The sequence below is a fragment of the Tachypleus tridentatus genome, chromosome 13, assembly GCF_004210375.1.
Source record: "Tachypleus tridentatus isolate NWPU-2018 chromosome 13, ASM421037v1, whole genome shotgun sequence".
Lineage (NCBI taxonomy): Eukaryota > Metazoa > Arthropoda > Merostomata > Xiphosura > Limulidae > Tachypleus > Tachypleus tridentatus.
In genome coordinates, this window is record NC_134837.1 from 93,199,540 (window position 1) to 93,223,453 (window position 23,914).

Genomic DNA, 23,914 nt, shown 5'->3' on the forward strand with positions numbered 1-23,914 from the left:
CGGTGCAGGTAAAATAAAAAACAACAGATACTAATGTTTCACAAAGATAAAAATTAACTAAAGAACAAAATAATAAAAGTTTTGATACTTTATTAAAATAATCTAGTTAAATGCAATATATATATATATATACAGTTTGTCTGCTTGCTTATTCTGTTGAATTTCATGCAAAGTTGTTAGAGGATCATCTAATTTAGAAATGATAAACTAGAAAGAAAGCAGGTAGTTAACACCATCAGTCATCAATAAAACTTGGGGTACTCTATTCGGGTAGTGGGATTACTGACACGTTATACCGCTGCTCGACTGAAAGAACGAACATATTTGATGATACGATTCTAACCGTCTACCCATAGATAGCGAGTCTAGCGTCCTAACCAAGAGGCCATACCAGGTCTGCATGCAGATTAAATATTGGAAATTAATAGACAAAAGAACTGATATAAAAACAAGCTAATTGCAAGTGTTTTCTCACATTCCTCACAGTTTAATTGATCTCTATCAACTTACAATGAATATGGAGAGAACGATAATAAATAGCCAAACCCTAGCAACTCGTTAAAACATATACCGGTAAGTAATAATGATAATAGTATATGAGAAAGTTCACATAATAACACTATGTAACAGAAATTTTGTTCCTGGATAGTATGTGTTATTTCTTAAATGCTTATGTTGTAAAAGTACAGAGAATGGTCATTACTCCCTTTGCTTTTATGACTTGGATAATGAAAGTTAGAAATTAATTTATTTTCTATGTAAAAACGGGCAAATTTGCACATTGTCATTTACATAAGGTCTGATAAAATACATATGAATCAAGATTTACATGTATTCATATTAAAGTTATACAAAATTGAACAAAAATGTTTAGCAGTGAGTAGTTTTTCGAGGTTTACGACTGTAATGTAAATTACTTTCACGTATTAGCCCCCATATATAGTCTTCCATCATGTTTTTGTTATACACTCCTTGGTAGCGGCGTTCAAAGTCCAGTATATCTTGGTGGAAGCGCTTGCCTTGCTTTTCTGAGTATGCTCCCATGTTCTCCTTGAATTTATCAAGATGAGCGTCAAGGGTATGGACTTAAAAGTTCAGAAATAAAATACTGATAATTAGGTTAAATAATGTCATTAATATGTCTGCAAGCGCCACTAATACGCAAAGCTTTATTATAGTTTTTCTTATATACTCGGTTTGTTATGCATGAAAATTCACCCCTTATAAATATAAATCTGAAACTTGTGAGCTGAAGTTACCTCCCATTAGTTTTCTCCTTATATGGTTAAAACAACTTGTGAGCTGAAGTTACCTCCCATTGGTTTTCTCTGTATTTGGTTAAAACAACTTGTAGGCTGAAATTACCTTCCGTCGGTATTATCTGTATTTGGTGAAAGCAGTTTGTGGGCTGAAACTACCTCCTATTGGTATTCTCTGTATTTGGTGAAAAGCACGTTGGCCGAAATGTACAAATTTTTAGACAAGTGAAAATGCAAGGTTTGTGAAAATCCGTCTTTTGTGAAACTGATAATTTTTACGAGTATTGTCATTAAAGAGACATCTGTGTTGACTAACACACACATTTATTAATGTTATCAGTAGAACATATAGAGCAAGGATTACTAAAATCAAATTTTATTTTTATAGCTAACGGAATTACTGATTATAATAAATAGATTAATACTTGTTCTATATTTCTCAGTATTACAATATTTGTTTAAATTATTTAAGACCCACTGAACACATTGACAAACCCTTAGTTGTAATTGTTGTTGTTTTTCTAGTTCCGTCAGTAAATCCGTGTTTCTATGATGATGATTTAGTTTGTAAATTCAAAATATTTTAGGTATTACGTTATAAGAGTTTTCTAGATGCTTATATATGATAAGTTATCGGTTTTGACATGTTGATATATCTCGTTACATCAAGGTGTCATATGACATGTATGTTACTATTAATTTTATAGCTCTCTAGCTGAAGTGTTTTTATATCTTTAAAATATTTCAGCTGTGAAAATCAAATCCGAAACACATTAGGTAAGCAGAGAATAGGCTTTGTACCTGATTTCGCAGAACTGCTAACATACAATTGCGTTTCTAAAACACTTGTAAATAATGTACACAACAAACATATTCTAATAACTGCGGTGCTCTCTAAGATACAGTTCAAGAAAGACGTTCTTTTATTATTGTGAATATTATGTACATTTAATATATAATATCATGTTATGTACCTGATTAAAGTTATTCTTAAATCTCAACCCTTACTTAATCTAAATTTCAGGTTTTATTTATCCACGTTACAATATCTATCATATATATTTATCTGACATTTTTATATCAACACTGTTTAATGTTTCATCATGATTATACAAGATGACCCGTAATCTTATGTGTTGCTAGATATCATTACATATTGATATCTAAGTTTTATCTATCATACTCGAAACGATCTAGCAACATCTAAAAAGTGCTCATAACTTAGATTATAGATTGAAAAACATTTTGATAAAGGCACTGGTTTTGTACAGTTTATTTCTTATTTACAGAACACTTTGACACTTATTTCTATTGAATGCATGATCTTATAACACTAAACTTAAAACTTAGTTAATAAATCTAAAACATCAAAACATTCTTAAACATTATTATTTCCATGCTACTGTATGAACATGTTTGTTCAAATGCGATCGACAAAGGTGTAATTACACTTTTCATGTGAAGCCCAACCTAACATATTAAGTAGTTCGTAGTACTGGTCCCTCAGACCTTAGAAGAAATTCTTATGTGCCAAACTATCGAATTTTAATTCATTGTAAAAGCCACACGTAGTTTGTTTCGATTTATACCATAAACATATCAGGGTGTATAGAGGTGCAGCTTAATTAATACCTTTAGAAATTAGCCTAGACTGATCTCTAAATGTTACAAGTAATCAAATGCTAAAAACATTGTTCACCGTTAACTTGATCTATAACATTTACTACCAACCTATATTTGAAAATTATAACTTAAAAAAGTACAACTTATATTCTCCAATAACTCATAAACAAGCTCATTTCTTGAATGGCACCCATAACTATAATTTCTTTATTTACCCAACTTCTTCATAAAATATAACAATTTTAATCATCATTATTTTGGGGTCTGTTAATTAGAACAAAAAACTTAACATATTATAACTTATCGTTTCTTTGTTATCTACAATTAACTATTATATTATTCACAGTAATCCACCTTCATAACTTTAAAAATAAAACTCATAACCTGAGTTTTCTCTACATTTGTAATATTTGACGATTAGCTAGCTAAACGTATCATTCATCCACTAATTTGTTCACAAACAGTCAGTCATAAATGTCTATGAGAAATCTTGAAATTCATTGCCCTTTAGAATATTTAGTTTATGCTTTATCGTATCTCAGAATATATCAATTTTATAATAAACAGTATTCTAGAACCGCTGAATGGTATGGCTTGTAGAAACTGGATTTACTGTTTTTTATTTTACATTTCACTTATACTTCCACCTCTAATGCCTAATCCTACGATGCATACGTAAAGTTGAGCAGATCATCTCAATATTTCTAAATAATGTACCTTTAATATCCCTTTGTTACTCTCAGTTTTTGAAATTATTTATTGATCAGAATATCTAAGCGCCACTTATATCGTTCTTTTATATAACACTAATTTTCGAGAACCTCATAATTATGAGCCATGAATAGAAAATTTGGTTACTATGGTGTTGCGAAAAACAAACATTAACCGATGCTTCATATCTTCCTATTAGAATCTGTATAAATCCATCAGGTCTATACGTTCATTCTTTTACCTTAGCAAGAGTTAACAATTTCATGATCATTGCATTTTCTCTTTGAATTAACGATTGGTCAGGAATTTGAATATTAATTTTACCTCTCTTAAAATAACCCTAAATCAATCGTGACCTATTACTTTATCCAGTTTTAATCTTTCAGAAAGGAAGGACGATTAAGAGGTTGAAGATCACAGTCTTCGGTCTCAGGATCTCCAGAAGAGTAATCTCTGACTATTCCTTCATCAATGCTCCTTCTGTGGGTACCAGTGGCCAGTGAACTGCTTGCTTGTGGAACCGTGAGAGTGGACGCTTCTAAAACGTGTTCTTGGTTTCGAAGTATTTGTCTCTCCTCAACAACAGCAGTTACAACTAAGGTTGGTGCGGGAGCGGGAAGTTGTCCTTTAGATCTTCCCGTTGCATCATTTTTCTCTCTGCTTATTACCATTTCAATCCCTGGCGTTGCCTTAAAGGTTTGAAACTCTGTAACACTCTCTTCGTGACCATCATCAAGTTCTTGACCATTGTAAGTATTTTCGGCCCAAGACAGTCGTTTTACTGAATGACTCTTGTGATTTAGACTTGGACTTGGTACTTCTAAAAGTGACGTCATGTTGGTGATAGAAGTTCCACTAGGATTAGTGGTCCCTAGCTCGTATTCTTCAATTGAAGATGTCATGGCCCCTAAATGAAGACATGCAGTTTAATCAAATTGAATGTTTCTCGTTATTTAACCAACATTGACGATTCTTTTAAAGGAAAGACAGTGATATCTAAGAGTAAGAATAAAATGATTGAGCGAGGTAATATTTGATTAGTTTAGAATTCATTTAGTTTACTGTTAAAACATACTAAGAAATATTACGTTTGTTTGCTTTTAACAAAATTTGAAAATTCTAATCCTAAAATAATTATTTTTTTATTTCAATCAGACTTCAGTTAATGCGTTCTAGTGATTCTAGATCAAAATTTATATCTTAATCTGCCTTACGTTAAGGTTTGTAACGCAAATACGTATAAAATATTCAGAGCTATCATAAAAAGATGTGGCATTTAATTAGCACGTTTTACACAGTAATACTAACACTATAAGTTTTCGTCCCTAATTTTGTACAGCCACCCGTCATGTATGATAATGGATTGACTGTCATTGTTTAGGTGCACCAACAACTTAAAGTGTGAAAATATTTTGTCACATCGCATGCATTCGAACCGGTCAAGCCAGCTCCTAAATCTAAAGTTATACCACATGGCCAAATTGCGTCTCTTACTGGACTACATTTGAAAGTACTCTCTCACGTGTGATGTATACTTTTGCAGACTTTTATCCGCTAGCTTAGTTCATAAGTCAATAAGAACTTAAGTAAAGTATGTAAAAAATATGTTTATGCACATACATATTATACATATATTAAATGGTGTTAACTGATCATATTATATACAAAGATACAACTTTGGACATACTGTTTATGTTCTGAAGATGGTATGAATTCTGTACGGTTACATTGCGTGTTGCTTTATGCTCCTTGAAAAGCTGTGAAAGTAGCATACAATAAACTTAATTTATGCAATTTAAGATTTTGATTATTATAGCTACAATCTATTGTCTTAAACGCTACGGTTAAGGATCGCGGATTCGCATCCCCGTCGCACCAAACATGCTCGCCTTTTCAGCCGTGGGGGCGTTATAATGTGACGGTTAATCCCACTATTCGTTGGTAAAAGAGTAGCCCAAGATTTGGGGGTGGGTGTTTATGACTAGCTACCTTCCCTCTAATCTCACACTGCTAAATTAGGGACGGCTAGCGCAGATAGCCCTCGAGTAGCTTTGCGCGAAATTCAAAAACAAACAACCAAACGCTGCGGTGTAACATTTTAGAAACCAATAACGTTTCAGAAAGGGAGGGATTTTGTTATGAGATTGTCTCTCAGAAACGTAAGTAATTTGTTTCATAATTTTTTTTACAGTGTAAAGCTTCAACACTGGCAAAGCGGGAGGCTTATTTGACGCAACAGAAATAACAAACATTAAAACATTATGAATGATTGAGGATGTTTTTATCGAATGTCTTTTAATTAGTCCATTGATAATTCCAGTTCAGATATGTGTTAAAGAAGAGCATTTCGAACCTATCTTTTTTCTGCCATAAGTCACTGCTCAGATGGTTCCTTTTACTATTAAAACAGAAACTCTTCCTAGCGGATAATATTTTGAACTTATTAATTATTTTTCTACCATAAAATTGTTTGTATGCTTTTGAATTTCTTGCAAAGCTACACGAGGGCTATCTGCGCTAGCCGTCCCTAATTTAGCAGTGTAAGACTAGAGGGAAGGCAGCCAGTCATCACCACCCACTGCCAACTCTTGGGCTACTCTTTACCAACGAATAGTGGGATTGACCGTCACATTATAACGCCTTCATGGCTGAAAGTGCAAGCATGATTGGTGCGATGGGGATTTTTTACCAAAAAATTCAATTTGGGAAACTTAGTTATTAAGATTTGGGGTATTATTGAAAGATATTCGTATATATATAAATATATATTACGTATAGCTGTCCCTATTGGATCAGCGGTAAGTTAACGGATTTGAAAATCGCTGCAATCCAGAGTTCGATTCCCTGGAACAGAGTACGTAGAATTTTAAAGCTAAAACAAACAAACAATGTTGGGACACAACGTAATATGTAAAGAGAATAAATAAATTAACACAAGACATATGTGGAAAGTATTAGAATAAAATTATGGTAATTAACACAACAGGTTAAGGCTCACTGAATTTGAAATTTTCCACTGAATATCAGTGTCACAATGAGTGCTGTTAAGAAAAATATAGATCAGAATATTGTATAAAAATATGTACTGCTTATTAATTAATTCTAATGCAACGGCCTATGGATAACCATACCTGTTACAAAACCTAAATAACATGTGAATGATAATAGATATTACTGGTAATAACAGTTTGTTTGGAATCATCTCGATAATAAAATTCTAAATATGTTTAAATTTAAGGGAAATTTTCAATCATATAGTGCAAAGTAAATAACTGTAGTTTTAATTATTACCGTAATAAATATTTCCATGACAAATTAAAGAAGTAATTACTAGAGTTTTCAAATTTACAAGTCCGCTCCTAATAAGAACCTGTATGTTGATTTCTTAATAAGAACACGAATGCTGAATTATTAATAAAAACAAGTTTGCTGAAATATTAACAAGATCCTGTGTTCCGTATTCTTAACAAGGACCTATATGTTGAGTTTTAAATAAAAACCCGTGTTCCAAGTTCTTAATAAGGACCTGAATGTCGAATTTTAAATAAAAGTGCATGTTTTGAGTTCTTAATAAGGACCTGTATGTTGAGTTTTAAATAAAAAAACTGTGTTCTAAGTTCTTAATAAGAACCTCTATGTCGAGATTTAAATAAAACCGTGTTCTGACTTCTTAATAAAACCTGTATATTGGTCTTTTAATAATAATCGATATTTTGAGTTCTATAACTTTCAACTTACCAAAGTAGTAATCTGTTGTGAAAAATGTTTGTTAAAAACATTTTACAAAACATCTTGCCATCTTTTTACACAAAAATTGTAATATGGTTCAATTTTCACCACAAAAAGTAAAGTTTAATGTGATAACGTTAGCGTCAGTGTCTGTTTGACCAATAATACATGTAAATTTACTTATTTACTTGTTGAATTTCCGGGCCAAGTTACACTCTCGTGAGTAGTTCACGTTGTATATTGTTTGTTACACATATGGTTTAACATGCAAAACTATTTTTATGTTTTATATGCAACAGTCAGCACATTTGTGTGCAATTCTCGAATAGCCCTCGGTGGCTCAGCGGTAAGTCACCGGGCTTATAACTAAAGGTATGAATTTCGATACCAGAGGCAGGCAAAGTACAGATGGCCCATTGTCTAGCTTTGTGCTTTACAACTCACAAACAAACAAACAGACGCTCTTGACAATACAGTATAAGAAATGAAGGCCTGCGTATTTATATTTAAACCAATATCAAGTCATTTAAGTGTGCATTCAATAAACACTTCTTTATCCTACAATCACCTGCTTCATACTTTAGATATGTATAAATCTGACTTAACTAGCTGCTAAGATAAAGTAGATATTTCATCACAACCTCACTAATTTTTAAGATAAACCAAAGCTCAGCAAACCTGAATCTTGACTGGAGTGACCCTCCAGACTCTGCTGAGACCCCCATCTCGACGGTGACGTCCTTGGCATGCACTCAAAGGAAGTTGATGTCCGTAGGATTGAAGCAGGAAGTGAGTCGACTGGAGTTGATTCCTTTAGCTCGATCTCAGAACAGAGTCTCTTTGTCATAAAAGGTCGTTGTTGTGGAATACCCAACAGCGTAAATATGTCATTTCGTATTGACCTGTTTAGTAATCCATAGACTAGAGGGTCAGTAACAGAACGAGTAAGTGCAGCGCAGATAGAGAAACGTTGAAACCAAGCCGATACTCTCTTCCCCACAGCTTCACACAAAATAACGGCCACGTAGGGTGACCAAGAAAAGAGCAGAGCACCAAGAATGATACAGACGATAGTGACACCCTTCACTTGGGAACCGGAAGACAGAGATAGTAACGATGGCTTTCTTGTTAGTGTCTGTTTTGTAAAGAAATTCACAACTGGTGGTGAAGAGCTACCAAGTGCTCCTTGGTTTCCTTGAGAAGAAATGGAAGATCTGTGACTCCCCGCATTCTCTACTGTTTGGTTAGTCGTCCCCATGTGGACTGTACGACATTTAGTAGAGGCAACCCGTAAAATAATTGTATAGCAAAAAACCATGATGCTGACAGGCAAAAAGAAGCATAGCACTAGTACACAGCCACTGTATATCCAATTGTTACCCCAACTTACTTCACAGAAATGGGTCACAGGGTTGTAAGCAACTCTACAATTGAAAGAACTAAATAAGTATTTGAGACATACAAGCTAACGTTTTCTAACAACTCGTACTATACCAACAAATACATACATACATATTCAAAATGCCAGTGCTCAACGTTTACAAATTTGATTACAATATGTGCAAAACTGTTGAAATGTTTCGAATTACAGCATATGTAAAATGTAATTCACCAAGTTTCTGTGAAAGTCTAGATGGTGGTACACATACACGAATAGGCAGATTATTACAACCTTTGACTTCTTTTCTTAGCTTCTAGATCAAAAAAAGGTGCAATAATCTATTTTGTTCTTTCTGTAATTATGTAACTTTATTGAAAATTGAAGTAATTTCTATGAGCTTCCAACAGTTAGTTCTTAGGAAGCACAGCACTAGTACACAGTGTACTAGTGTACACAGCCCAAACATAACTTAAAACTTATTTAGAAAACTTTACTCTTTACATGAAATACGTTGCACTTTAAAGAATAATCTAACATAATCGAAATAAATTAATACAATAAACGTTGAAATCCACAATATTACACTTGGAAAATAATGAACGATTTAAAAAAACGACACCAACGTACTCGGGAAAACCTAAAACAGGAGGAACAGAACAACATGCCGCTTGAATCCATGCCGCCAGCAACATGAGGAGAGATTTGGTTGATGTAATTGTCCGTCTGTATATCATGGTTTTTACAATGGCAAAATACCTGAAAATAACACTTGTAATTAAAAATTATCAAAATAGTACTCCATTAAAAACTTTCAGGAAAAAGAAGTTACAGTTATCGAAAGTTTAATTGCTTGAGAGCATTGCACAAAACAGTTTTTAACGTTCCTGGTAGAACTTTATAGAACAAGCCATTTGATTCTGCTCATAGTCCATTTCACATAGGTGCCTGATATTTGAAAACGCTACACTTTTATTCTTGTATATATTAGATCGGTAATTCGGTGCTAAACAAGAGTGAACATGATAACTTTATAAAGGGTAAGTCGTTGTACACAATGGACGAAGTGCGATGACAAAGTTAGGACCAAATAATACATTTTTACACTGCGAATTACAGAGAATTGAAATTAAGCCAGAACAGAATCAAATGTTTTGGATTACAAAGCTATGTTTAAAATATTAAAATGCGAGTATGAGGACTTTTATTAAACTCTATGTTTGAATCACAAAACAGCTGTTTCAACAATTATTTGCTTCAGTTATTAAAATTGCTTTTCTAGGATGTGTTATGGGGCTATCCCATTTATCTAAGCGTCCAACAGATTTGAAGTTCAAATCCATCGCGATAAAATATACATCAATAAAAATTGCTCATAAACTTAAGAAGTTATTATATATTATTGTCTAGTCTCACTGGTCACAAGAGCACGTATTAACTAAATATTATTTGTATGTATATCGTTGTATTTAGACACAGCTTTTTTATTTTTATGAAATTACGTACTTTTGACTGTAGCAATGCCGCGAAATGTATGAAGTTTTGTAAATAAAAAGTTAAACTTCAGAAACAAACAAGAAAATATCAGGTATTTTAACATTTTCAATTTAAATAGGATTGGTTTAAATTTCCCGCAAAGCTACAAGAAGGCTATCTGCGCTAGCCGTCCCTAATTTAGCAGCGTAAGACTAGAAGGAAGGCAGCTAGTCATCATCATCCACCACCAGCTCTTGAGCTACTATTTTACCAACGAATAGTGGGATTGATCGTAACATTACAACGCCCCCACATGGCGAGCATGTTTGGTGTGACAAGAATTCGAACCTGCGACCCTCAGATTACGAGTCGAGTGCCTTATCCACCTCGCCATGCCGGGCCTGAAAAGGCTATTCAGGAATACATAATTAAAATACTCAAGCGGTTAACTTTTTCCTTTTTAACTACACAGGAAAAAATAATATAAAATACAATATTTGTTTAGTACACGAACGAGGCAGAATTTACAAAAATCAAGAAAACAATTCGTGCTGATTTGAACTGTTATGTCTTCCTATTGTCAACTTTTGGAATACTTTTCAAACTTTCGGAAAACAAATTCCAGTATCAAAAATTATATTGCATTGACGAAGTAAGTATTAGTGTTTATTTGTTTTAGATCAAAGCCACATCGACTATATTACTGTGTTCACCGTGTAGAAGTAACACCATTTCAATGCTAGGTGGCTAACTTAAGGGCTGTTGATTCGCAATCTGAGAGCTGCAGGCTCATATCCCCTTCCCACCAAACGCGCTCGCTCTTTCAGCTGTGAGGGCGTTATTATGTAACAGTAAATCCCACTATTTGTTAAAAAAAGTAACTCAAGAGTTGGCGGTGGTTGGGGATGCTTAGCTGCCTTCCCTCTAGTCTTACACTGCTAAATTAGAGACGGCTAGCACAGAAGCCCTCACGTAGCTTTGCGCGAAATTCAACACCAGAAATCAACTTGTAAAATTACAAATATCCAATCTTGAAACAGTATGAGCGAATAGATGAAACGTAAGACTAAAACACTTCATACTTAGTAAAATGACATTTCATTTATCGACATACGTGTAGGCTTTGTAAAACGTTTGGTGAATGAGTATCCGAATAGCATTCGTTTTCAATCTATTTAAATGCCACCTAAATCGTTCTATGGCTATGATTTCCTGTGTACGAATTGACAGCAGCAATACTAAAGATATTTGTTTTCTTTATTTAAAAAAAATATTATTAGCAGTACATATGTGTCTGCGAAACTAGCTGGTTTCCTTTTACAAATTTTAATAAAAGAGATTTTTACAGGTTGTTTTTTGTTACTACCCTCTATTTTAAATGACGACAGGTTCGAAGAATATTACTTTTCCTTCATAGTCAAGTGCTTGTTCAAACCAAAAATTGTATAGATTTTAATAAACTATATAAACACGTATTTTTACTCAAGTTGAATGTATTGTTGGTTTGATTTTATTCTTTTTTTCTATTTGTTAAAATATGAAAAGAAATGCCAGTAACAGTCGATTAATTTATAACAAAATTTTATAACGTTGGGCTTTCGAAAACTAATTATTAACTCATACATACTGAGTCTTTCTTTAATAAAATTACTATTAGTCAAATATTTTGTGATTCACAGTGAAACTAATAACAGTCCCAAACTGAAAGCGAAATGACAGTTATCCACGTTATTTCATCTAGCTGAAAGCACTCGTTAAGAAAGGAAAACTGTACAAAGGACTGTATCAGATAACGTCCCCTCTCTTTCCTTGTTTGTTATTTAATCATTAACGACCTCATTAAATACTAATTGTATATCTTGCTTTGAGGAAGGTAATAATAAATTCATTTATCTGATTAAGTACTTATATATTTAAATTCAAAACCAAAAATACATAAAAAGTAAAAAGTGTTCCATTTCAGGGTCTTTTTTATATCTTTCCTCTGTCAGAAATTTTAAAACAATAACTCATTTACACAGTTTTCAGTTACGATAAAGAAACGTATGGTAATTGAACCAGCCAACTTTGGAGTCATGCTAACACAGACACGCAATTCATCATTTTTAGTTGTCTTTGTTTGTTTGTCCTTTTTTGAGCACAAAGCTTTTTCCTGATTTTATTTTGATTTATCTAGATGTTTTTTTTAAGTTTAGCACAAAGTTACGCAATGAACTATCTGTGTTCTGCCCACCACGAGTATTGAAACCCGGTTTCTAACGTTGTAAGTCCGCACACATACCGCTGTGCTACTGGGAGGTGTCTTTATAGTAATAAGTCTGGTTTTTCCTCATTTGAATATGCTGTAAGATGGAAAGAATTTTGATTTGAAAAAATATATGGCAAAATATTTTTCCCTATATTACAATGTGTATATATTATAATTAGTCTGTTTTGCATTTGTTGAACAAGTAGCTAAATAAAAAGTTCTTCTCGTGCGCTAGTTAACATCTATCAAACTCAAATGCGTATCCACAACAGAATATATGATAACTTATGTGACGAATTACATACAAAAATTACTGTTCTCACTTCTACAATGAAAAATAAATGTTTGATTACATACCTATCTATAGCGATGGCTGTAAGCGTAAGAATACTGGCTAATGAGATCAGAAGGAAGAGAAAAGATATGATGCTGCACCACGCATGGCCAAAAATCCATTGATTTTTTATCGACGTAGCCACAATTAAAGGTGAAACTGTAACATCTTTTATAAGATTGGAGCTCACCAAACTAAAAACTAATCTGAAAGTACATTTGCACTAGAATAAAATAAGTTGTGAATTCGAAAATTTCAAAACAAAATGTAAACGCTTGGAACTATGTCAAAAGAATACCTTATCAACTTAAGCTGTACTCCAAACCTTGAGTGAATGAAATACATTTTCTTGAAGATCATATCAAAGTTACATTAGAACAATAACTTTCGTGTGTAAAATATAATCTTAGAATGGTTGGTTAGAAATATAGCACCATTTAATCTATAAAGAAATCATATTTACTGGTTTCTAAATCTTTGACCTACTTGATATTCACAGAAGTTAGCTGTAAACCTTTGGTCTGTCCTTGGTTTCAAGTTCTATCAAATATTTATATATTTGACATCACGATAACTGTTATAAAGTAGTAGCATCATGACTGTCAACATATTTAATAAAATAACTCTCATGAAACAGTAAAAGTAGCTTAATTAATTAAAATATAGAAAAACAATTCGTTAATTATATTTCAAAGCAGAGTTACAAATAACATCGAAGCACTGAAATCGTTCCTGTGTCTAATGATTTTATTTTGCTGTAAGTTTTGGTTATTTTTAATACGTGTGTACCTCGCAATGATTGATGCTACAGAATTTCATACTTTACTGTTATTCTCATGTAAAAACATGTATTGGTTGCTCATGAACTAAGGTTTATAAAGAATGAAATATCATATGATTAATAAAACGGTTATTATATCCTCATTTATGATTTTAAAATACATTAATTTAAACGTTTTCTTTTCACAATTTTGCTATAATTGCTGTATCATAACAATATAACTTGAAATTATTAATCCTTATTGAATATACTTTTTTTTCGACATTTATCACCCCAAATAAATATTGCTTCAATGATGTTAACACAGGTATTTAGATATTATACAAAAATAATAACTATACATGCATGTATATTGCGAACAGTATTATGGGTGATATATATTAGTACGATTATATACCACATTTGAAAAACAAAAAACGAAAACTTCTTAAGTTGTCTCAATTTTGGCAACTTCTAAGTTTCAAACTTTAATAAGCAAAATTGCTAAAGTTTTATATTTTGAATTATATTGTATAATATAACAGGTTGATTTTGATAATAATTACATTAGATTAAAGATTAACGAAGTATACACAGTGATACAAATATATACTCTTACAAGTAAATATTGTAGGTCTCACACTGTGAATTATATTGTATAATATAACGGGTATATGTGGATAATAATTATTTCAGATTAAAGATTAACGAAGCATCTATAAAACAAGAACTTACTTGTTACTAGGTGACAGTCTTCCTTCTTTCTTCAATAAGGTGAAAGTTACTATGAAATTTCCGCTCAGTGATGATACAAGGATGATTAGTAATATAGCCGAATATGTTACGTTTTCACCATTGTTATTAATTTCCAAATCCTCTAGTGATCGATTCTGGTTTTCTATTTTGGTGTAGTTCGTTGAGGACATCGTATTGAAAGCTCTGAAAATGTCGGTATGAAGTTAAAATGATTTAGGATAAGAGAATTGAAAATGGTCTTCATTTGTATAGCTCAGATTGTTAAATTTCATTTTCCATTGTGTATAGTCTAAACATGTCGAAAGACTTACTGAACACAAATAAAATGAATATACATACAATGATGGCATTTTACGTTCATCACAAAATCAGACTTTCATACAGGTGGAAAACTGTGATAGGCATGCAAGACACACTAAATGTTCTCACGCGGTAAACTATAAATGTGGCTAATGATATAGCGTATCTGACACTGACTGAACGCATTCTTCGCAAAGCCTTTTAACGTTAAAACAACTAACTCTTATATTATTATAAAAAATATAGTTTATAAACGTCATGCTTAACAAGTATAATTATAATTATATGCTCTTGCAAAATTTAAAGACTAGGCTTTGTGAAAAAAACAGCAGGTTGCACTTGTATTCATACAAATACATGAATATATCTTTGTTGAACTTGGAACAGATGCTCACTTTTTTCCCCAAACACTCAGCCTCAATCAGAAAACCAGTTCGCCTCCTACGTTAACAGTTTTCTTTGGACTACCATAGTTGCTTAATGATTTACTTAGTAGTACTTCCAAAGCACGATTAGTTTTATTGATAAACAGAGTAGAAAATTACATTACAATTTTCTTTGGACATTTGCCATGTTCTAGTTATATAAAGCAGATCATACTGGGTGCATTTATAGACGTTTTTAATTTAGATGATTTTCAAAATAAAAATAACAGTATTTATATATAAGAAAAACTTGATACAGCATATCTTTACGTTAGAGGATATCAATAAATATTAACATCTTTTGATTTTGTTTACAAATCATAATGAATACTTTAGTGAAAAATGATATTGTACAGTCAGTTAGCTAAGTTTGTTAAGTTACTTTACCAAAATTGTATAGACTTTTAATAACTTTAAATTGTAGAATTCTATTAAATGTAATTTTGTTTGTTTCTAGAAATGTTGTAACTTACTACACCTAATCTTTAACACGAAATAACTCATTTGTAACGATCACAAAAGTAAGAATAATGTAGTGAATTCTGTAGAATCGAGATGTTTCTATATTCATTTATTTTGGCATGTTTCTATCTATCACCACATTAGAAATTGTAAAATGTAGTGATTTATTTCATAACGTAGTGTGAAGCCTAAAACTTTATTTACATGAAAACTTAATCAAGGGCTTTATAATACAACTGTTATTAATTTAAATCATTTTCTATTGCTATTATTCTATTCAAGTTGTACATAATTAGATGGAATCTAATAATACTGTCAGATGAGCAAGAAATTAGTTACTCAAAAGAAACCTAAGTTATTAAAAATCCAATTAAATTCAAATTCATTTATAGTTTGTTACTAAATACTATAAAAAGCCAGTTATTTTATTAATCAAAATGTTTATTTCATTGATAAATAAAATTAAAGATAATTGTTTATATGCAAAAACGGCTCGTTTGGGTTGAGAAAATATTTTTTACATACCTGACGATGACCGAAGAAGGTCGAAACGTTGTTCGCTTTTCTATGTAAAAAATATTTTCTCAACCCAAACGAGCCGTTTTTGCATATAAATTTCTCAACAAGTGGGTTTCTCGACATCAATGAAAGATAATTGTTGTTTTATAGTTTTCTGTTGTATAATAATAATAAATTAATTTTATATCACTTAAAATTTTTAAGAAACGCAAAAAAATGGTATTTCAGTAAACGCATTTGAACGATCTGTTTAGCTTTTGAAATTAATTAGTTTACTCATTTATTAACACGCGAATTAAGCTATCTTATTTCAAATCATTTGATAATAAGAAAACAAAATGTCATATTAATTTCTGTATTTTTAGTAGTTTTATTTCTTTTAAAAATGAAAGTTATTTAGGTTATTAACTAGTTGTTTGTATCCTTATGAATGCTAATTATTTTTTAATGTCGTTTGGTTTCTATGAAAGTTATGAAACTTTGTGTACAAAATCGTATATTTATTGACTTCAATATACAGATAACTGAAGATTTGATCAAAGTGGTATAATCAATATTAACAACAACATTAGTATCACAAACACGTTAAAATGAAAACAGAAAATGCTACAATATACGATACTCAAACGCATTATTTTGGTTTAGACATAAATATTACTAATAGTTTTGTTGAAATATTCTTGAAAAACAATGAAATCCCCTCCCCAAATTTACAGACTTCTTTCAACTAGAAGTAACATTCCTTTATCACTTTGATTCAAAACATGTTATAAGTAATATCTCAATTATTTAGATATATTAGCATTTGGAAAACTAGAATGTTTTTTTCTATCGTATACCTTTTGGCTTTAAAACTTGAGTATGACAGTTTTCAAAAATATGATTTATTATTTCATAGCACGTATAGTAAAGTGATATTAAAAATAAAATCATTTTTGTAGATACATGCAACACTGTCAAAAACTGCTGCTGTGAAATATAAGTTTTCAATATAGGTTACTTAGTCACGCTATGCCTATTTTGATGCTCAACACATGTCGAGGTTACTTTTGGTAACTAGTACAAATGCACCAGATAGCATACGTGGTTACTTAAGATAATTCACCCAACTGCTAACCCATTTTCATAGAAAATTCACGAGAAAGAAGAAGCATACCCCTGGTTTTATTTTTTTTTTATTGTTTCCAAGTCAAAGTTTGTTTCTTATTCTTCTAACGGTACTAATTACTGACATACAGATATTAGGTTTCATTTCCAGCATCTTCAATGCAATATCTCTGGCTGAGGCATAGACCAAAGACCTATAGTGTAGCCTGGATTGAACGAGGACACAGTATTTATCGAACACAGAACATCTTTTCTGCTGCCCAGGTGGTAGAAAAGAGGATGAAAAAGGTGTTAAGTACCCTGTAACACTCGACTTGAAGCTTCTAATGAGTGAAATAGACGTCAGCAAATTGTCAAAGAGAAGTTTTAAAATCTTCATCTCAACCTCCAAGGGAATTTGTGACTTTTGAAGCTCAGGATTAGGGCACTATACGTAGTGATGAAAGAACGTACACATGCAAATGGATATAAATGATGGACGTTTTAAATCGTTTGTATTCGTACACTCTTACAATTTATTGAGAGCAGTTAGAAACTGTCACTCATTGTACCTCATATGTTATGCCTGACAGGAAATTTGAAAACCATTGATATTGAAGTTTTTTTGTAACTGTAGAAGAAAAGTGATAGGCTGGTCTGGATGCCGAAAAAAGTAATACTCAAGACACAACCCTGAGGAACTCTGACCTCCTACAGGAAATATGGGAATAAGCTTTATCATATGCAGAGCAAAAATTATTTCTGTATTAAAGAGTCGCAGACGAAATAATTAAATGATCATGAAACCCGCACAAATGAGAAATCTGTAATGTGTTAAGCAGTCAGATGGTACTTTATACATTCTTAAAGTAAAAAAGATATAAACAAGATGCTACCTTTTGAGAAAGGTTTCTCTTATTGTTGTTTCTAGTGAAATTAGATTGGCTATAGTAGGATGTTGTTCGCAGAAACTTATATGTTATTTGAGTACTATGTAACTCATATGGACATTTTGCTAAATCTTATATTATCCAAGTGATCTTTTCACAAAATTGACTCATGTCAGTACGGTCTTGATATACAGAGATACCCCTAGTGGTACAGCGGTATGTCTGCGGGCTTACAACACTAGACACTGTTTTCGATACCCATGGCTGGCAGAGCACAGATAGCCCGTTGTGTAGTTTTGTGCTTAATTTTAAAACAATAACAACAATCAGCAGAGATCAAACACTATTTCTACGAAGAAAGTTTGGCAAAAAAAGCCTGATGGTTATATTGTGCGATCATAGTTTAGAAAGTCCAAAGTTCGAGTTTCGATATGTGATTGAGCAAACTCAGTACATTTTTCTGCATAATCATGACAGTTAAACCCGCTATTCAGCTGAAAGTAGCTGTCGTTACCCAAATAGGTCAAAAGTTCAACATTATGGTTGTTTATGCCTGTACTTTTTGAGAGGGTTATAATGTTATAGTCAATCCCTCTACTCTTTGGTAAAAGAATACCTCAAGAGCTGGCGGTGAGTGACTAATTGCTTTCCCTCTAGTCTATCACTGGTACATTAGACATCCCTGATTAGAAAACGGATGAGAACCACCGAATAACTTTGCCTGAGAATCACTGATAATGTTGTAACGATCACAGGACTCCAAAGTAAAATATCTTTATGTTAAGATATTTCTACTTAAAAGCCAGCATATCAACATTCCAGTATCAGAATCCCAATTCTATTATGTAGTTACCTACAGGGATTGCATTGCTATTTATTGTTAGTTTAGTGTAATGGAAATGAAAAATACTAATGCTAATATTTGAATGCTTAAACCATTTTTCTTTGCAAGCTAATGTAAAAACCATTCACACTTTTGCTGTAATACATTGTACCAATGACATATTTGGTATTTTAAACTTCAACTACAACTTATGCAAAAACTTAAGAAGAAATTGCCAAAATTTTAAAATAAGTGCCAATACCGACGTGATTCACTGATTCAGAGAAACAGTCGACACTTCAAAGTTTTATTTTTACTTCCAATATATAAAAGGTACTTTATGAGTGATACTGTAATCGCTCTTGAAAACTACATGGTGAACTACATTCTATAAATCAGCTGTTACATCTACGCACTTTTCTAGCATAAATCATCCAGAATTAAGGAGGCAAATATTTGCTATTGTGAGCTTATAACTTTAAACTTTTCCACCTTTAAATTTATAATATACTCTTCAAAACAAGAAACGCAAAAGAGATATTTTTGTTATTTTAAAGAGAAATATATATAATAACGTTATAAGCTCAAAGTATGTGATGTTACACGTGTTAAGACACTGATTGTCAGACTAAAATGACAATAAAAGTTGTGCATTTTGAAAACGGAGGAAAACATCGGATTTTTCGCCAAAACGCATGTGTGTCCAATAAATTTGTTTGAGAGATCTGCATCTTCTGCAAGTGCAACATGTGCAAAATCCCTATAAAAGTGACGGGTTCTCGGTTTCCATAGCTCAGTGTTAAGCCACCGACACGCAATACAGTTACGCTAAGACTGACTGAAGCACAACGCAACAACGCCATTGGTCGCTTGGAAGCAGGCGAATCTCGATCAGGTGTTGCCAGAGCTGTGAATGTCCACCCAAGCACCATCACAAGGTTATGGAATCGTCACCAACAACATGGATCAACTCGTGACCGTCCACGATCTGGCAGACCTCGTGTGACCACGCCTGCACAAGATCTCAACATCCGATTACGTCACCTTTGGGATAGGACCACCACTGCGACGTCTGCTGCCTCAACCATACCAGGACTGCGTAGGATTTCTGATCAGACCGTACGCAACCGTCGACGAGATTCTTAGGCCCCCTGTGCAACCCATCATGGTGAACGTCAAAGACGTTTTTCAACATGACAACGCCCGTCCTCACACAGCCCGACTCACCATTGTCTTCTTGAGACACCACAACATCAACGTTCTTCCCTGGCCCTCCATATCACCAGATGTAAACCCCATCGAACATCTTTGGGACGAGTTGGACCGACGTCTGCGACGGCAACAACCTCAACCGCAGACTCTACCTCAACTTGTAGCAGCTTTGCAGGCTGAGAGGACAGCCATTCCACAGAATGTGATTCGTCATCTCATCGCTTCCATGGGCAGGAGATGCCAAGCAGTTATTGATGCTCACGGGGGCATACTCGTTATTAACGTTGAGTGACGTTAAACTTCACCTAGTGAGCGTGGACTTCGCCTTTGCAGACTTTGGATGTTCAGCAGTGAATGTGCAAAGTTTCACACATGTCATAGAGAACTACCCGGAATAAACTTGTTAACAATTTGTCTCATATTTTGCCTTTTGCGTTTCTTTTTTTGAAGAGTATATTACTTGAACTATGTATAACGTACGCACACATTTAGCTAACTGTAAAGCTTGTTATCTGTAACGTACGCACACATTTAGCTAACTGTAAAGCTTGTTATCTGTAACGTACGCACACATTTAGCTAACTGTAAAGCTTGTTATCTGTAACGTACGCACACATTTAGCTAACTGTAAAGCTTGTTATCTGTAACGTACGCACACATTTAGCTAACTGTAAAGCTTATTATCTGTAACGTACGCACACATTTAGCTAACTGTAAAGCTTGTTATCTGTAACGTACGCACACATTTAGCTAACTGTAAAGCTTGTTGTCAGTATTTGTAATTTATTTACAAAGTATAATTGTATAATGGTTTGGTTGTTTTTACTTGTTATGTTTTTGGTATGTTTGTTTAAAATCGTAGACAGAGCATATCCTTCTATAATTAAAACTTTTTAAGCATAAAATACAAACTAATCTTTGCGTGACGTTGTAAAACTTCGTAGTTCATACATAATAGGAAATTGATTTTTGAGAATCGTTTTCAACGGTTTACGAAGTATTTAACATGCGGAAAGAGACACGTATCTCATAAATTCTAAATTTAATTTGAATAATGCAGTTGTAATATTATACTTTAACATGAAAATAAAAAATATCATGTTCTTCCTTAAACGTTCCTATCATGCTCTTCGGGCCTTTTATACAGACGTTTGAATACTTTATATTACAGTGGTTTGAAATACGAAAATCAGCAATGTCCACGATAACAATGTTACGAGTAAAATCTAATTTTATCTCAAATTCACAAGTTCTTTACCCCATGTATAAGTCAATATCTGAACAAGTTTTGATAATGTATAAAAGACCAACTTATTAATGTACAAGCCTGGTTTAGTAATCATTAATTAGTAGTTTATATTGATTATTAAGCAAACTGTTTGGAAAGCTTTCCTAATTAATAATTTCATTTAATAACTATTTTCAATATTTTTTAGTAGGGATGTTTTTTTTCACCGGTTTGAGTAAGAACTATTAGCATCTGTTAACAAACTGATTAACAATTATTTTAGAATTATCGGTGATCAGACTGGGATACTGTTTCACCTCCAATTTATGTTGTGGTATTTATGTACAAAGTCTGACAAGATGCAGTGTCAATAAATATAATTTAGAATCATTTATTTACCTAACAGTAGCATAATTGCAAAATAAAGACCTTCAATATTTTTAATACGTTATATCCTTTAATATTACATTTCTAGGCAAGATTCGTTATGTCAGGTTGACTTTTATTACAGAGAATATGAAGATAATCTTATTAAGAGTTTATACTACAGTATCAAAAATGTTCAATATATACAAATATTCAATTGTATAAAATACCAAGACGTGAATCTTTTTCAAACTGTTCCTTTTATTTTAGGCTGTATTTTCATATCTAATCAAATTTGTCTTTATGTTCATGCATCCAGAATGACACTAATATGTCTTACCAATGTATATTTTAAACAACGTAACGCAACATAAAGAAAATGACTACAGAAACTTCATCATATTTATAAGTTCAATAGGATATTAGACAAGAACTTATGAAAAATCATACCAACCTTGAATCCAAAAGTCTCTAGGAAATTCCTCAGTAGAAATAAAAGTAAAATGAATAAGTTATATGTTCTTGATAAATGAAACAAGAAAGAAAGCAGAGTATTAAAATCACATATTTTTGCACCTGTACAGGTTGTAGTGTTTGTATTTCATTAGACAAGAAACACCCCATTCACTTCTTTCTTCTTCGAAATAAAGAGCTTTGATAAAAGTTCTTTCAAGACTAAAACTTGCCAGAGCTCAAGCCCATTAGTTATCAATTAACCAATCAGAAAGGAAGCTTACTCTGACGCATTTATCTCTCATATCCTCTCACGTTTAGGTGCTCAGACAAACCAAATGTCCCCCCATTAAAGTTTTGATGTTGAAACTTTTTTTTATGGTAGATGAGATTTTGCACACGCGAATTTCTCATGAAATAACACACATGTCAGAGAGCACTAGGAAATAAACGTGCTCAATTGTTACTGCCTCGAATTCAGTGAGCTAGGTCACTTACCTACAAGGGAGTATTCCCATCACCAGTTCAAAATGTGTTACGAGTTTTCATATCTGTTGTTTGGTATGTTAACCAGAGCTAAAAGCTCTTGCAGCCCCTTTAGAGTTTCTAAAGTATCACTCCTAAGAACGTGTGTACAGGGGTGATCAGGTCTATTTTTACTTTCATGATATGGTAACTCTCAAAGAAATGTCTTTGAATAGTTCAAACCTTTTTTTTTATCTTACACGAAGTGAGACCAAACTCTAGTTCTACTTTACTCAATCTTATTTGTCTCATGAGGCTTTTTAAATTAACCTTATGATGAAAAAAAACGCATCAAACAAAGTGCGCGCCTAACAATTTAGTGGAAGGCGTACTTCCGTTTCTTTTATTAGCAAACAGTGATTTACGTTACATTTTGAAAATTCTACTACGAGACATCACATGTAAAATATCACATAAAGACTTTAGTCCTTATTTAAAGGTTTTTAAAGTTGTTTTTTCTTACGAATAAAAAATTTTTGATATTTCTAGTTAACAAATCAACTATGACGTATTTTCTCTACATGCAAAGAAATATTCGGATAGAGCACCGAGAGAAAAAAACATATATAAACGGTAAACATCTTTCTCATTATTTTACAAACATTTTTGATATTTTGTTTATCCTATATGCACTCAAAATAGAGGTAACTAAAACATATAACTGTTGCATCTACAAGCACTGGATGGTTGTTTGCTTTAGTAAAATTAAACATTTCTGGCTCTGCTGTTTTAACAGTAATGTTTTGGTAGAGAACAACACGAACTCTTTCATTAGGTATTCCTGTCATTGCTAAATTAACGCATAAGAAGAAAACAGTCAATTGGCTTGTACCTCTTTACGCTAAATAAGCTACACCTAAAGGACTGTTGAAGTTTTAGATTCCTTTCCGTAAGTATTTCTTATCATTTCTTTTGACTAATTGTAGAAATCTTTAATAAGATTACAGAATGTTTAATGAACAGTTTTAACTACAACGAAAGAGGTTACTTTGTAGTATTTGTTTAATCACAACTTCTTCTAATATAAAATATTTTAAGACTATTTTGTGAAAATTTCCAAGTGTTATTCCAGAAATTCAGTTTATAAGATGTATGAATCTAATATAGTGTAAATATTTATTACTTATCACCTAAGAAACATATTGCAGAAGTAAGCACTCAAGAATGTAGTTACTATAGTAGCTGACAGATGTTTTCTTGAAATACTGTTAAATAAAAGAACATCTATTTTTCTAAGTAGATCAAACCCAAACTGTTCTAAATCTATTTTGATAGCCTGATGTTTGTTTTAGAGACGAAAAAGTCAAGATTTTTTTAAAAGCAAGTTGCCAAAACATTTATAGAAATGGTT

At 32.5% G+C, this 23,914-nt stretch overlaps 1 protein-coding gene and 1 long non-coding RNA gene across 5 annotated transcripts; one reads left to right on the forward strand and one right to left on the reverse strand.

Moving 5' to 3' along the window:
* Positions 1 to 1,001: 1,001 nt before the first annotated feature.
* On the forward strand, positions 1,002 to 7,214 carry LOC143237569 (uncharacterized). Its single transcript, XR_013020139.1, has 2 exons — positions 1,002 to 1,497; positions 3,980 to 7,214. It is a non-coding gene; the product is annotated as an uncharacterized LOC143237569 (long non-coding RNA).
* Positions 1,731 to 22,517, reverse strand: LOC143237568 (G-protein coupled receptor 161-like). 4 transcript variants are annotated; one of them, XM_076476971.1, is made up of 6 exons: positions 14,614 to 14,764; positions 14,254 to 14,457; positions 12,782 to 12,964; positions 9,331 to 9,459; positions 8,001 to 8,746; positions 1,733 to 4,500 (listed from the first exon to the last, which is right to left on the reverse strand). In XM_076476971.1, the coding sequence occupies exons 1-6, from the start codon at positions 14,622 to 14,624 to the stop codon at positions 3,968 to 3,970; spliced, it is 1,806 nt and encodes a 601-aa protein (XP_076333086.1). In that variant the 5' UTR covers positions 14,625 to 14,764; the 3' UTR covers positions 1,733 to 3,967. The 4 variants fall into 4 exon arrangements, with proteins under 4 accessions (XP_076333089.1, XP_076333086.1, XP_076333088.1 ...); XM_076476972.1 differs by lacking the exon at positions 14,614 to 14,764 and adding an exon at positions 22,040 to 22,517 and having other exon boundaries at positions 2,114 to 4,500; XM_076476973.1 differs by lacking the exon at positions 12,782 to 12,964.
* Positions 22,518 to 23,914: the final 1,397 nt, after the last annotated feature.

Coding starts and splice junctions, on each gene's coding strand:
- LOC143237568 (XM_076476971.1), bottom strand. Junction 12,965..14,253: donor AGACTGTCACCTAGTAACAA/GTAAGTTCTTGT, acceptor ATGTACTTTCAG/ATTAGTTTTTAGTTTGGTGA. Junction 9,460..12,781: donor ACAGCCATCGCTATAGATAG/GTATGTAATCAA, acceptor TGTTATTTTCAG/GTATTTTGCCATTGTAAAAA.